Source organism: Juglans regia, chromosome 12 (assembly GCF_001411555.2).
Source record: "Juglans regia cultivar Chandler chromosome 12, Walnut 2.0, whole genome shotgun sequence".
In the NCBI taxonomy this organism is placed as follows: Eukaryota; Viridiplantae; Streptophyta; class Magnoliopsida; order Fagales; family Juglandaceae; genus Juglans; species Juglans regia.
In genome coordinates this window covers 1,478,780-1,495,550 of record NC_049912.1, presented here as the reverse complement: position 1 = coordinate 1,495,550, position 16,771 = coordinate 1,478,780, and the positions used below count along the sequence as shown (strand labels likewise).

General features: G+C 33.1%; 1 protein-coding gene across 1 annotated transcript; it reads right to left on the bottom strand.

Annotated features, from left to right (window-relative positions):
• Positions 1 to 1,119: 1,119 nt before the first annotated feature.
• LOC109018955 (estradiol 17-beta-dehydrogenase 1-like) lies at positions 1,120 to 3,307 on the bottom strand. Its single transcript, XM_019001151.2, has 5 exons — positions 2,928 to 3,307; positions 2,478 to 2,737; positions 2,163 to 2,256; positions 1,852 to 1,963; positions 1,120 to 1,637 (listed from the first exon to the last, which is right to left on the bottom strand). The coding sequence occupies exons 1-5, from the start codon at positions 3,061 to 3,063 to the stop codon at positions 1,451 to 1,453; spliced, it is 789 nt and encodes a 262-aa protein (XP_018856696.1). The 5' UTR covers positions 3,064 to 3,307; the 3' UTR covers positions 1,120 to 1,450.
• Between the last annotated feature and the right edge of the window lie 13,464 nt (positions 3,308 to 16,771).

The following is a 16,771-nucleotide window of genomic DNA, read 5'->3' as shown; positions in this document are numbered from 1 at the left end:
ATTATGGTTGTAAAAAAAGAAGTTAAAATACAAATATTTTTCTTATATTGATTAATAATAAAGGTTTTGATGATCAAGGGGAATTCGGGTTTAACCATGCTGAGTTGGCAGATTTCACATTGATAGTGTTGGACCATATCGAGAGTGTAGATCAGTGCCACTACGAAAGAAAAATGTGAAGATTGATCGGATTGGAACAATATTGCACACGCATCAGGATTTTGGTCATAATTTTAGTTTCAAGAATCAAAATCGAGCATATGATCCCAATTTAGAAAGCATTTTTTTTTATGCTCACATCATGGTCTCTAGCTATGACCGTTGTTTCCTATTTCAAATCCCAAAATAAGTCATTTTTCCTTTTATTGTAATGTTTCACTGTCTTTTTTTGAGATGATTCTTATTCCTATTTGGGCCATATTTTTGGCGAGATTCTTATTTTATTACATATTTTATTTTTATGGAATAATTGGGAAATTTTCTTTTAGGACAAGATTCTCACAATCTCATATTTCTTTAGCTATTTAAGCCCAACCTGTGGGCCTCAGAACCATTCTTCGTCTTTTATGAATAAACCTTAATTTTAGAGTTTTCTCTATGTTTTGTATCATTTCTTAATCTCAATCCCTAATTTTTATTGATTAACTAACCGTTCAGATAATTCTTATTCTACCCAGCGTTAGGTTTTTAAAATAAAGATGTATTTAATGCAAAACAATTTCCTCAAACGTTTACCCGAATTTGAAGGTCTCAAGTGGAAGAGATCATAGACACATAAACTAGAAAAAAAAAATCCTTTGATAAATTTCTTGCCCGAATCTTAGAGTTTCAAATGAGAGAGATTGAGATATGAAGTAAGCCCAACAACATCTATTATTGCCCAAAATATTCACATGAACAATAAATGCAGTAAGTTCCACTTCATATGTCACCCTCTCTCTCTCTCTCTCTCTCACTTGAGGCCCCAAGTTTGAATAAGAATTTGAAGGACCTTGATCCCATAAATTAGTGGGACACATATAATTTATTGCTAATTTAATGAAATATTTATATAGACATAGATAAATATTGTAAGAGTCCACTACTTGGTATCACTGCTACTTAAAATTCTCGAACTTGGAGATAATAAACCACGTTTATAAATATAATATCATCAAGTAATATATTCTTACGAATATATAATATCACAGTTCAAGTAGCAAATTAAACATGCATGCATCTAATTATATGTCTAATATTTGAACAAATTAATACAAAAAGAGAGAAACAATAATGCGAGTAATCAATCATCTGATCGAACTAGCTGGTGGCTAGAAAGTATGCAACACAGTTGAACTTATTCCCGGCCACTTGGAAGATCATCAGTGTATGTTGCATGTAGGGTCGGAGGCTCGGGAATCACGACATACAGAGCCGCAACTTTTTTAAGATACAAATGGAGCTAGTAGTACTAGAAGGATCTGGGATTAAAGGAGGCTCGTAGATCGAGCTCTTGGGTCCAAGCGGCCCGGTCCTGAACGTGCAGGTGCCAGTAGTTCAGCGCCAGCGCGTCTGGGTCCATTGATGCTGATGCATCCCCTCCTCCGCTCTCTTGTTCCCCAACCAACGCCCTCTGCGACGACGCTGATGGCCTCACTCTGCAAATTCCACTTTCTTTTCACGATTCACTTAATTTCTCAATCAAAGCAATATTTGGTTGATGGCAACGTTTGACAGGAAAAGTACTCGTGTCCTATCTATATATATTTACAGAGAGAATATCTTGCAGCAGCATAGACATATATATAGGAGTAGATTCCAAATCTATGTAAGAAAGTAAACAGTGAAAGAAAGAGATGAAAGAACCTTTACCTTGGTGGGCCAACGACACCGTCAATGACAACATGGGCGACGTGTACACCCAAAGGTTGGAACTCCCTTGCCAGACATTGAGATAGTGCTCTCAACGCGAATTTTCCACAACCTGTCTCATTCCATACAAGTACAAAAAATACAAAATTGGAAATATATATATATATATATATATATATGCACAGATTAGCCAAACAATAAAAAGGTGGGTATTTTAACTGATCATTTATTGATATTGTAATCTGATTCATGTAAGTGATTGGAAGAGAAAAAGAAGAGAAAACAAGAAAAGAAAACCAGAGATTACGTACATAGCTCCGAGAAACCAGCAATGCCGTTGAGAGAAGCTGAACATCCCGTGAATAGAATTGTCCCTCTTCCTTTTTCCACCATGACTGGAAGAACCTTCCCAATTTTATGGAAGCAAAAAAGTTTTAAACTAATAAATGAAATCAAACCCAGGAAATTAAAAAAGAAAAAAAGAGCTACACATAAAATATTGCATGGTTCCCGAGAAAATTAAGGAAACGTCGACGCCATAGCTGAGCAACCTGCAGCCAGCAGAGGGCAACCAAAGCCAAAGGGCTCGTGGGGATTGAAGAGTTAGGGTACTGTATATATAATACCTGTTGGGCGCAGTGGAAGGCACCAACGGAAGAGACTGCGAGGGACTTCTCAAAGGAGTCGATGCGGATGCTGGCGAAGTTGGTTGGGGGCGAAGACACAGGCTGGTACGCATTGTACACCAAAACTTCCACAAATCCCAGAGAGAGAACCCCTTCGAATGCCTCCGTCACACTCTTTGAGTCCGAGCAGTCGATTCGTATCGCAAACACTTGCGCTTTCTCCTCCCTCGCTATCTCCTCCGCAAACCTCGACAATCTCCCTAAAAAATATATGTATATCCTCCCCGGCCAATTATTAGTAACAAGAAAGGAAATGGAAGACCCAGAAACAAAACGTACAACTGTTTGATATGAGAAATTTGGACCCATCTCTTCGATACTATCTGAATTACATGGAAATTAGTAAGAGAGAAGGGAATAGGACATATATTCTGTATACATTAAAGATACCTAAGTCGCGAGATAGGATGGCGACGGTGTAGCCCTCGTGAGCGAACTTGCGAGCGATGGAGCGGCCGAGCATCGGTCCCACGCCGACAATGGCGGCGATGCCTCTGGCAGAGGTGGAACTGGTCATGCTGCGCATCTTGGTTTGAAATAGCTAGCTAGCCTAGAAATTAATGAGAGGTAGGAAAAGAGGAGACTAACTAGCTAGCAAGAGTAATTAAACATCGGGAGAGATCATCGATGGATGGATGGATGTACGTATCGTAGTCCTTGTATTGTTGTTTTAATTAAGAGAAGAAAGATAGACTGGTCGACTGAGCCTACAGTGATCTGCCCCGTCATTGTTGCGGTGGTTGCTCCATCACCAAGAGGTACTTTTTGGCCTGTGCTTTGCCTCCTTTCGTAATCATTGTATTAATTTATGGTACTGGTACCACAGTGTTGAATTATAAGAATCGGGCTACAAGTTGACGCTTGTTATTAGGGGTGAAAATAGACGTCGTCGGCGTAGTTTTTGGACAAAATTGATACCGACCGACATCTAGAAAAATGGGTGAGGCACCGACCGTAATCGGTTGATGGCAAGGAAGATACCGATTGAGGCGGTTCTCTATCGATTCTCGATCGGCCTTGGTTCTTTGACAGTTCTAGTGAGATAATTATGAGAGAGCATGAGAGAGGGAGAGATGGATAGGAGAGAGAGAGTTACAGAGGAGAGAGAGAGAGAGAGTTACAGAGGAGAGTTCGGGAAGGAGACGATCGGGGAAGAAGAATACTCTTAACGAAACGACGCCGTTTCAATTAAGTTTAAGTGAAACGACATCGTTTCAGACTTATTATTTTTTTCTTACGTCCTTAATAAAACGACGACGTTTGGTTTAATGCCAAACGAAGTCTTTTCCAATATCTGTTGTAGTACTTATTAACTAAAACGGTGCCGTTCAACTTAAACTCAAGTGGAACGGTGCCATTTTGATAAGGCTATGTTAAAAAAAAAAAGATTTTATTATATCGGTCGGTTCAGCAGTCCGGTCTAGCTTCAAATCGAGACCAAACCGCTGAACGTCGATTTCTTGAAATTTCTTCCGCATGCCGACCGGTTCTGGCCGGTTCCTGACGCGGCAGGTCGGTTCGCGTCGGTGGCGGCCGGTGCTGTCGGTTTCTATACAGTCCTACTTGTTATTTGTTGTTATTGTTTTTTTTAATATATTTAAATAATTTTAAAAAATAAAAAAACACTCTAAGACACTTAAAATTACATACATACATATATATATATATATATATATATATATATATATATACTAGCAGTAGGTAACGTCCAAGGACGTTTGCCTAATTTTTTTTTAATTTTTTTATTTAGTGATTGAGGAAGTGTTTTTTTAATGATGTTATAAATTTTTTATTTTTTTAAAAATATTTATGATGATTAAAAAAATACATTAAAAAAAAGAAAAGAAAAATAAAAAAATAAAATACACATTTAGGACATATTTTCGGGCTGCTTTTTCGTTAATTGTAGCAGTTCTCTTTAGTTATTTAAGAATATTATCATATTTAAATTATGTTAAAACTCTAATTATTTATATAGTTATATTTTTTTAAAAATATTTAACAAAATTTCATCATTTATTTAATGATGAAATATTAGTATTTTATAAATTAAATTTGATAATGTATTTATAATATGATATTTATATGTTAATTATATATTTTAAATTAATTTAAATCAGTATTTAAATTTTTACTATTTGATCAAATTTGGAGAGTTATGATGAAGAGTTAGATTTCAATCCTAAAAAGTTTCATTTTCGTCTCGCTTTCTCTTTCTCCCTCTCTCACCTTTTTTTTTTTAACCTAGTGATTAAGGAATTGTTTTTTAATGATGTTGTGAATTTTTTATTTTTTTTAAAAATGTTTATGATAATTAAAAAAATACATGAAAAAAAATAAAAATAAAAAAGTGAAATACACATTCAGGACATATTTTCGGTCTACTTTTTCTGTAGCAGTTCTCTTGTAATAATTTTTGTGATATTTTGTGGTGATTTTGTAAAGAGAATTGCTGTGAGGATGTAGAGATGAACGAAGAAGGGAAGCGTAAAATAAGAATACTGTTTATCATTGTTCATTACTGTTCATCTTACTATTCATCAGACGACATACACTTTTAAATATAAGGACATATATATACGTACACATATATAAAAGGTTAATTGGCATCCTAGTATAGTAAGGTCGGCAATGACACAAGTGTCAGATCGGCCATACGACAGTAATTAATTAGTTCATATTTTTGAATTATTTTTTTTCTGTTTTTGCTATTTATTTGATTCAGTGATTGCGCTGATCTCTAGAATGAGCTTGTTTATGTTGAAATTAGTGGTATTTGTGTAAAATCCTGTATGGCGTAAGATTTTCTAATTGATAAAAAAAAGCACGTTTGCCAAATCTCTCAAATTGAAGAAAAAAATAAAGTGTAATTTCGAATATTAAAATAGTCTAATGTATAAAAATAAAATTATTATTTATTTATGTTCATCATTTATTATGAAATTTAAATTATATTAAAAATTCAAATTAATTAGATAGTTTTTTTCTCTTAAAAATGTACAGTAAAATTTCATCATTTTTTTAATGATGAAAAATTAATATTTTATAAATTAAAGTTGATTTTTAGTGTATAATATAATAAACAATAATAGGATATGCGAAAAAAACATGTGAGAAAAAAAACAGCTTCTTTATTGTTCATTTAAAACTCAAAAATCAATATTTTTTTCCACTTTTTCTTTCTTCCTCTCTCTCATTCCCTACGCACGATTGTGGTAGTACGTTCCACATTGGCATTCACACGGACAAAAAAAGAAAAAAAAACTGCGTACTGTTCATTACTGTTGATTAACAGTAATGAACAGTATGTGATAGACGCTTTTAAGTAATAGACAGATATATATATATATATTATATATATATATATATATATATATATATAGATGATGGAACATAAATGATTGAAGTAGTAAGTGCAAACCTGGCTGAGATAAACATATTGTTGAAGACTCGTGCTTTTGAGCATCGGTAACGGCTAGCAAAATTTAATGTAAGTCTAAATTTTAATTATATGTAAGAAATTTTTTTTACATTGAACTAGCTAAAAGGTTTAAAACTCAATACTTGAGTTACAGTAAATCTTAAGTCATCTCCAAACCTTGCGAGTTACTATTCATATTAGAAAGTAACATTTTATTATTTCATTTACCTTCCGCTCTCTCTTTTTCTTGTTCTTTTCTTTCCTCTCATTTTCCTTGTTTTTCCTTTCTTCTCCTGAAAGCTCCCAACACAAGATACCTTCAGCTTCTTCTTCTTCAACTTGCAAGCACCATTCTCTCCGTCGATCGTCTACGTTGTCATCGTCTTCTAGCCCAAACGATAATCTCTCTTCTTAGCTTCTCTCTCCCTCTTCTCTGTGTACGCTTTTCTCTCCCTCTTCTCTTTCTATTTTCTCCCATTTCCTCTTTATCGAGTGATTGAATTGCCAGAAAATTTTTGTCAAATATTATTAAAAGATATAATATTATATTATTATTTTAATTTTAAAATGACTAGTCCAATATAAACTCACCTAGTCAAAAATTGATATTATAATAAAAAATTAAGATTCTAGTCGAACTTCAGACTTATGGCTAATGTTCTTAGAGCATCTTCAATGGATTAGCTAAAAGTTAAATCCATTGAGTATTTAGCTATTAGAGAGTAAAATATGCTCACAATGGATTAGCTAAATTCTAAATATTTAGAATTTAGCTATAGTGACTTTTAAATTATTTTTTTAAAATTTGAAGGTTACTGTACATACATCAAATACATATTTTATTAATTATTTCTCTCTCATTTTCTTTCTATCACATATTTTATCATAATTGATATATTAATTTGAGTTAGTGATATATTAATTTAATAAGAATATGATTATTAATTAATATATAATAGGTAGAATAGTAAAATATGATAAAATAAAATAAAATAAAAATAAAATAATTTTGAAATTATTAGTTATTCATTATTATATAATGAATAAATAGATAATCTAATGTAAAAATTTGATGTGAATAACCAAAATTAAATTTATATTATATTATTTTATTGTTATATAATAAAAAAATAAATATTTTAATATAGAAATTATTTATGAATTTTTCATATATTTATAAAGAAATATTCTTTAATTTTGACTAATACAGAGTGCTCTTATGCATGGTAGGGTCTGAGATGAAAGATTTGACGGCCATTAAGAAAATTTAGGGCATGTAAAATCATGGAAATCAACAAATTAATGATTGTCTGTCTGTCTGTCTGTCATAAAACATCACATTGAAAGTCTTTTCATAGCTTTTGTATCCAGCGATCCACGTCTGGTAGCATTTCCATTGATTGCACAATATGCAAGCTGCCTTTCAGTAATTTTGTCTCCACATCATGTGTAGTGTTAATTATGATCATTGGTTTAATAGAAACATTACGAATTCAAAAACCATATGGATCGATATTACACCTATATATTCTTAGTATTCTCAGGAGATGTATATCTTCAATTGGTACTCTATATATATATATATATAGACAAGAAACGGATATTAATTTAGATATAATTTAAAAGCTATAGTAGATTTTTAATTCCCTTATATGATCTTCCACACCGACTCACAAATAGAACTTCTCATCGACTTTAATTACCCCATTTATGCTTGTTGGGTCGATGTAATATTATATGTCTGCATCATGCATATGCAAGGGTTATATGTGCTTGGGATACCTTATCATTCATTGGATCTTAACAAGATTACATGCTAACATGGAACTTGCTCTGTTTTTCCCACGGATCCAGTAATTTCATGGGACCTCCTCCATCATGGAGGCTCCATGTATAGGATTCTGATGAAAGAAGATATGATAACATTCCTAATAATAAAGATCAGAGAGATGGGTACATATATAGGCAGCTTTCTGATATATATATATATATATATATATATATATATATACACACACATATATATATATATATATATCATATAGATAGATAAGATAGATAGATAGATATGAGGAACTTTGTGGACTGTGTTTGGACAGTAAGGCCAATGGGACCTCTTCATTCAACTAACATCTCAGATTCGAAGTTTTCCCTAATTGGCTAAATGAAGCCGTATGATTACAAATTCCATTAAACAGAAGCTTCCAAACTAAGCTCAACGTCGTATATATTTGAGGATCTTTTTTAAAAAAAAGTTTCATGGATTGAAAGGCCTAGATTCCATGGTAGCTTGACCGTTTGAGCATGGCCCATCTAATTAGTGTTATCCATGTGTACAAGTGCCAAGAAGAATAGGAATAGGCAACTTGCCAGACAACTTTAATGTGAGGGTAGAATTTCCAAAATGGCTTTTGGTTTAAAGTGGCCACCTAGTCATGTTATTCCGTCGGAGTATTATTACATCTAGAAAGAAATTATATAAAATAATTTTATAAATTGACGTGATTTCATCTGATTTATTAGATCTATTTTATAATAAAAATAATTTTATAATTTAACGAACCACGTCAAACCATATCAGTCTGTGAGATTATTTTTATGTAATCCTTTAATGACTAAAATATTTCTCTTCCGTCAAAACTTGTTTGTTTTCTAAATAGGAAAAATAATACTCTTTTCTTGATCATCTCTCCCAAAAACTAAACCAAGATCATGCATGGAGCCGATCATCAATATCCCTCCTTCTCCAAGTAAGAAGTAGTCCCTTCCTCCATACTGCTCATGATCAATCGAATAGTAGGAGAGTTTTTTCTCCTTTCTATCTTCATCTTTCTATAACTAGCTACTATTATTTTCTTTTTCTTTTATTCCTACCTACTTTCACTACTACCTTCTTCTCACATGACCGAAAAACAAATATTTTTTTAATCATAGATATTTAAATACAATTAATTAGATTATAGGAAAAAGGGTAAAAGATGCAACAGAGTTTTTAGTGAAAGAGATTTACTAATTTAAATACAAATTTCTTTTGCTTGCAAAGTTATACATACATATATATATATATATATATATGTATATATATATGGAGGGCCAGGAAATTAATCTTGATCTATGGTTGTTACAGTGTAGACGTCAGACCAATGCATCTCTTTGCTTATAAGATTGTTCTTTAATTTATAGTGTCTATCACGTATTCTAATATATAATTCACTATAAGAAAATAGTTTATTTGTGATTAATTAATTCTAACGAAATGACTATTTACAGTTAAAATAAATATATTTTAATCATAAATAATCTTTTCGTTATAAACAAATAATCACAAAAGTTAGTTTTTCTTGTAATGGTTTTTGTCTTACAATCCTAATTAAATAATTAATGATCATCTCAAGCTAATGTTGCTTATAAACTCAAGAAAGATAGCGTTGCGAAAAGAAAGGAAGATACCCTAGATGATTCAATCATTAACTAGGGGACCATTACTAGTTCAAAAAAAAAAAAAAAAACTAGGGGACCAGAATGACTAGTCCCAATCCTACACCTTTTAAGCGGCATGATCATCGACTGGTCCACATCTATAATATATATATCTGGCTATCTGCATTCCTCGGCCACTTTATTGATTCATCCTAATTATATATATTTATTAGTACATCGATTCAATACTTATGAATAATGATATTTGTAATTTTAATAACTGAAAGTGCCATTTAAATAATGAGATGAAATGATTTTAGATAAAAATTAAATTAAATATTATTATAATATTATTATTATTTTAAAATTTAAAAAAATTAAAATTTTTATTATATTTTTTATAAAAATTTTAAAAAAATGAAATAGAATGAAACCGTTTCTATGTCTAAACGGAGGGTAAGTCTAATGTAATACTCTTTTTTAAAAAAAAAAATTAGGTAAATCTTAGATCTAGATAAAAGAATTAATATTATTATTTTTTATAATGATAAATTCTACATTTTAAAAAATAAAACGTGCATAATTTATATGCTCTAAAATTATATCTAATATTTATAAAATATATACAGCATAATATCATTACTCAATACTTATATTTATTCAAGAAAAATATATAAAATTGGTTGCCAAAATGTTGGACTGCAATATATATTATGCCAACCAATAAAGTTGGTCCCTAACAGTACTATCATCGATTGCAAAAAAATTCGGGAGTGCATCATGATCCATGCCGGCCCCATCAAATCCAGTAGTACTACAGTCATTTATTCATGTATGCATTACAGATTCCGACTTTATATATATATATATATATATATATATATATAATATATACACACGTACATTCCAAATCATGAGGACCATTAATATACGTACATTCCAAATATATACATTAATGCAAAGGACTTTAGATGGAATTGTACCCTCACTAGTATATATAGATATTTATATATAAAAAATGCTACTCGCAACCGTCTTGGGAAATTCCCGCGGCATCGTGTTCAACGTGGCAAAACAATGACGTCATTTGCACTCTGTCTTCGTTTCCATTTCGCCCCCATCCCCACGAATGCTACTCTTCACTATGTTTTCGTTTCTTCGTCTTCTACATCCACACGAAGCCCCATCGTCCTCCACGAAGTCGCCGCCCCACGAAGTCGAAGCCCGCCGCAGCCCAATCTTCGTCTTCTCCACAGTCAGTCGTCGTGTTTTCTACGAACCCATGAAACCCACGCGAACACTCGAAGTCACTGTCATCGTCTTGTCCACCACTTCCCTTGTTCCTGTGTCCTTAGTCTTTTAGTAGAAGAAAGATAGCATTACAACGAGTTTAGACTCGAGATTCAACCACACCCTAAAAAATGTCCAAGGGTTTGGATCCTTAATTTCCAAAGTTCTCATATCCCATTTCTTAATTATTTTTGCTTGGGAGAAAAGCTCCTGATCTCTCATGGAGATGCTTGCAAAGTTCCTCGGTTGAGCTACTGCAATTTGGGTCTTTTTTTACTCTTGTATAAAAAAGAATCCACCCCAAATCCCAGAAGTTCATCTTCTCGAGCTTGCTCTTCTTGCAAGTTGCTGCTGCTCTGAGAATTGAAATTAACTGAGATTTTGTAGTCTTGCATGATATTATGACTAGAAGAGATTTGAAGAAGTTTCTCATTGTCATTGCTGACTTTTGGGTTCTTTCAATTGTGGGTTATTTTTATGTTTTTGGTATAAATCAACAAGGGAATTTGTGTAATTTATATGATTTGTGCATTTGGGTTGGGTGGGTTCGTTATGCTCTGTTCCGTTTGGATTTTGGGAAAGTTTGGGTACGCATTTGGACTGAGATTTAGACCATGGGATTCAAAGTTATCATGATTTGTGGGTGTTCGTGCGTTCGTGGAGAAGACAAAGGCTGACTGTGGAGGAGACGATAGGGGCTTCGTGGGCTGTGGCATTGTGAGGTGGTGACTTTAATGGAGAAGACGAAGATGAGGGGGGCTTCGACAGGGAGAAGACGAAGACGATGGGGATGGCTTCTGACGTCGTGGGGATGGGAGAGACAAAGTGTTTCGATGGGGCAGAGTTGCAGACTGCTCTTCTCAAATTAGAACGACGTTGTTCCTCATACTGCCACGTCGCATTGCGATGATGCGGGGGTGCCACAGCTCTGTTGCAAGCAGCATTTTTGTTTATATATACAAGAGCGGTGCTACTCTGCCGCATGAGTAGCATCGCTCAGTGTTACCGATTGCTTTGGCAAATTTTTTTTTTAAAATTTTTCTATTCACATTTTCTTAGTGTATTTAAATATTTTTAAAAAATAAAAAAATATACTAATACACTTAAAATCACTTCCTTCATCATTAAATTACAAATTCACTGAAAGGTCAAATGAAGCGGTCACTTTGGGTTAGTAGACTAACTTTATTCTATATACAATTTCGAATCTGAACTAAATATATAGTCTAATAATTAAGAGAGAGAAACATACTACACGAGGGTTGTACATTATTAAATAATATTGTTTAATGTTAGTCCATCGAGTAGACGATTTATATGAAACTCACAGCTTGCTGTGTCTATATGCATAGATATATCTCGAAAATATTTAAAATATCGTATTCGAGTGAAAAATAATAAGAGCTTGGTTTCAACAGATCGAAAATAGCTGAAATCCTACATTTCATCTATAAAATGCTCATAATAATATCTAACTCATCTCACTACAATAAATGTTGTCTTTTCCGACACCAAGAATCGTCGGAAATAACCTCATATATCGCTGCAAATAATCTTTTCAAACGATTTTTACTGCGCCGAATATTCGTCACAATTGCTTACTCACTTATAAGTTAAACCAGCGAACTGAAAAAATCGCCATAAACAGTTACTTTTTCTAGTGATTTTTTTTACGTCCCAAATTCTAAATAAAACGCCGTAAATACTCATTCGGTTTGCCTATTAAATCGCTAGAAAAATTTTTTTCGACAAATTATAGTCGTCGTAAATATTTAATAAATCGTCGCTAATGCCCATCGTGCAGCGCCGTCGCCGTGGCCATCTCCATCTTGGTGAGAGATTTCCTTCTCTGCGATTTGAGCGGTAGTTAGTGAGGGATTTCCTTCTCTGGGATTTCACTCAGTGTCTTCTTCTGCATATAATTCTTCGCTTGAGCGTGAAAATGTATGCATGGTTTTGCTTGTTTATAAATTTGTGTTAAGATCTTTATTTATTTGTAGAAAATATTTCTGGTTTTAGAAATGCACTCTACGTGTTTGTTCAAATTCATGAATGAGTTCCATATGGTAATTTATACTTGAAGTGTATGAGTTTGAACTTGCATACTTGTTGATAGGCTTCTTGCAACTCACTTATGGAACCCAGAAATATTTTCTGGGGTTTGCATAAAATATTTCATTCCTGCAACTCACTTGTTCCATATGGTAATTTATACTTGAAGTGTATGTGTTTTAACTTGTAGACTTGTTGATAGACTTCTTGCAACTCACTTATTACTTGAATACTATCATTTACCAACTATGTAAGTGATTTGCAAAAGGCTCTCTTCTGAAAATGTGTGCTTGATTTTCAATCTCAAGCATGATACCCACGCATGATACCCACTATCATTTACTTAACATTAGGTGCTGCACCTGCACACATGATACCCACAAGATATTATTTAACTGCAGTCTATCATATGTCTTTCATTGTTATTGGTTTTTATCTTGTTTTTGAAACTTTGGAAACTTTAAAGAAGAATGTACTAGCTACCCAAACTTTGGGAACTTTAGTTTCTACTAACTTTTATCCATTTTCTTTCTTGCTTTTGCTGGACCAGCAATTACTAAGAGATTATTATCTGATGTAGGCACAACACATTTCCAGAATAACACAGTTTCGAGAACCGTTTCTATTTTTGATACTCAATGTCTTCATCGCATTCTTCATCTTCTTCGAATCATACTCCAAAATGTCTATGTGAAGAGATGACACGCTTAAAATTATCGAAAATAACAAAAAATTCAAGCCGACCTTTTTATTATTGTCCAAATTATAATAGAGGGGTAACACTAAAAAAATTTGTATGTGCAACATTTTTTCAGATATTGTTGTATTAATTGTAATTTCTCACACTAATTAGATGTTTGCTGCAAGGAAGGCTCATACTGGGAGTACTTCTTATGGGTAGATATTGAAGTAGAAAATGAAAAAAAGGTTGTGTGCGAAAGAGAACGTCGCCTCCAAAAGAAAGATGAAGAACTCTAAAAATGGGAGGAAGAGCTCCAACGTGCAAGGGTACAGATGTAAAAATCAGAAGATGACATCCAAAATGATCAGTATGAGCTTCATGGTGTAATGAAATATATTAATCATACAAGCATGCGACCCTGCGTGTATTGGAGATTTGCAATTCTAATATTTTGTTATTGGATAGGATCAAGAACAGTTACAAATTAGTAGCAATATTGTATATCAAACTGTGTAATGTTGTTAAGTAGGTTGTAATAGATAGGTTTACAACCTTTATCAATGTTGTAATATTCAAATCCATCAAACTTGTGAACATTATGAATGGTTATGAGAAGTATTTTCTTTGCACTATATTTCATCTATTTTGTTCTACATTGAATAAAATCCATGAGATTATAACTTTGAACCAACACTTTAATATAAGCATCCAACACTTTGATCAATCGTCATTCCGAACAATAATAACATATCTCATACCCATAACATTATTCATATACTTAAAATGATATAAATATCCAATGTTACAACAATACACAAAGTTTACAAGAATACAAAGTAGAGTCATACGTTTCCTTGCCTTACCACCACGAGCACACCCAAGTGTTACATATCTAACACTCTCATCATCTTCTCTTTTACTTCTTTGGGTCATTATGCCAAATCCAGTCTGTCTCCCATTTTGCTTGTAGTAGTAAATGAGTTCTTTTTCAGTTTTAAAAAACATCCCCGGCGTTGGCTCTGAAACCCTATCATCATCATTTCCCGGTGTTGGTTCTGAAACTCCATCATCATCATTTCTCGACGTTGGCTCTGAAACCCCATCATCATCATTTCTTGGCGTTGGCTCTAAAATCATGTTGTCATCATCATTCCCCAGCACTATACCATGATTATCAATCACTACCTCATCATCTGTCACATTTGGGGTATCCATATAATTACTGCTTTCTGAAAAAAATAGCGGTCGCCTAGTAGATGTGCATTCTTCCCCTTTCTCCATCAAGAACAATCTTTATATATTTAAAGCATAACATGAAAGTAAATATATATATATGTATATATATAATTTAAAACACAACAAATTAGAAAACCTGACAACCAAGAATAGAAAACAATTGAAACAAAAGTTAATAAATGCTAGAAACAAAGTTCAGAAGTATGATTATGTTTCTAACATAGGCAATATATACTCATTTTCATTCACTTAAATGACACCCATGTGAAATGTGCAACATCATCAAGTGTGACTGGAGATGACAAAGGTTATGATGAAGAAGAGCATCACTTATATTCTTACTATTGTAGACATGTCATGGTTGGAAATAGGCTACTTGATGTTTTTTTTTTTTTTTTTTTTTTATAAGTAAGAGATAATTTTATTAGAAGCAAATAAAATAGGTGAAGCTCATGTACACAAGAAGAAATAGGCTACCTGATGTAAGATGTATCCAATGAATAAGTGTTCGATATTGTAATTTCGAGGGAGTGGTTATTGTTTATATAGGAAAAAAGAAATGTTATTAAACCAAGTAATAGGCATAGTCCAAGTACACAAGGAGAATACAAGACTTAAATAAAATCTAGTTAAATCTTTGACTGATTCTTGTTTATATGCTGTTTTTGCCTATTATGGAATCATGTATACACTAATCCCATATGAAAAAAAATGCCAAGTTAAGAACTTGTTTCAATTTTACAAAATTTAACACCACCAGTTTCAACTTATGGACTAATTTTTATTGTTTCCTAATAGTACAATATGTTTTGTTGGGTAAGAAATGTGAAACTAGTAAATAAATAAAATAAATGAAGAGGGTATCTCCATTGGAAATGAGATTTTGCTATTTGTTTTCATTCTCACAGCATATGCAGAGATGACTTGGTTTTTTTTGCTGGATACAGATCTATTCGAACTAATGTGGCTCTACACACAGCTTCTGCCTTGATAGGGCAATGCTGTCTTAACTTCTGGTTGTGTTTATGTGTAGTTTTGTTTTCTGATTTATGCTTTAGAATTCTCCAGGAAACATATATTTTGCCTGCCTTCCCAGCTTATCTGCATAGGATGTATTTACATGCGGACAAAGTCATTTTTGCATGCAGACAATAATATTTATTCTTGTTATATACTTCATTGGCTTGCAAATAAGAAGATAAACAGATGCTCACATCGTATGAGTTTGGTTGCATATATCATCGATCACTGTTAAACTTCTTTTCATTCTCTGATAAAATTTGTAGTAAAGTTGAAAAGAACATGATACATACAAGAGCAAACACCAAATATTATACCCACATCATTAGTCATTATACCCACATAAGAGATCAAAACAGTAAACTATACACATCAAAACAAAATACTGGACAACTAAGCCATGAGATCATGGTCATATATATATATATAGATATATATATATATATATATATATTATAAGTAGAACATGGTCATAGATTCAAGACAATCCATAGAGAAAACTCAAACTTGAGAAAAATTAAGTTAATGCATTCCAGTGGTGTATATAAATAAGAAATGAAATATATTTTCCGAAATATTGGTACAAGAACACAACACAATGGTAGGCCACAATGGGAAGAGTGATGCTAGGCCACAACGGTAAGAGTGCCTAAGAACGGCCTTAACGACCTCTCGATGCCTCTGTTCTGGCTCAGCTATCCCCCCTAGCCGAGCCATTCAACCCATCATAGACTGGTTCACCAAAAAAAACTAGGAACATGCCATTATAGACTGATTCAACAAACAAAAATCAGATTGTCCATCCCTAAATCATTTCTTCTTAAAACCAAAACCCGACAGCAGGACTAGCTAAAACATGAAATTAGTGTGTTATCCAAAGTGCAAACTAGCTAAAACAACCCATGATGTATGTAAATAAATAAATGCTTATCAAGGTTCTCTACCAAGGAGGTCATCGGCAGTTGATGGTGGAGAAGGTCGTTCCGTCGATGGTGGGTTGAGGGTGGTCATCGATGGTGGAAGAGAGAGTTGTTCGGGTCGAAGGGCATGCACGACGCAGAGGGAAAAACGTAGGGATGCGATTTGAATTTGGGTCAAATTTGCTTCAGATTT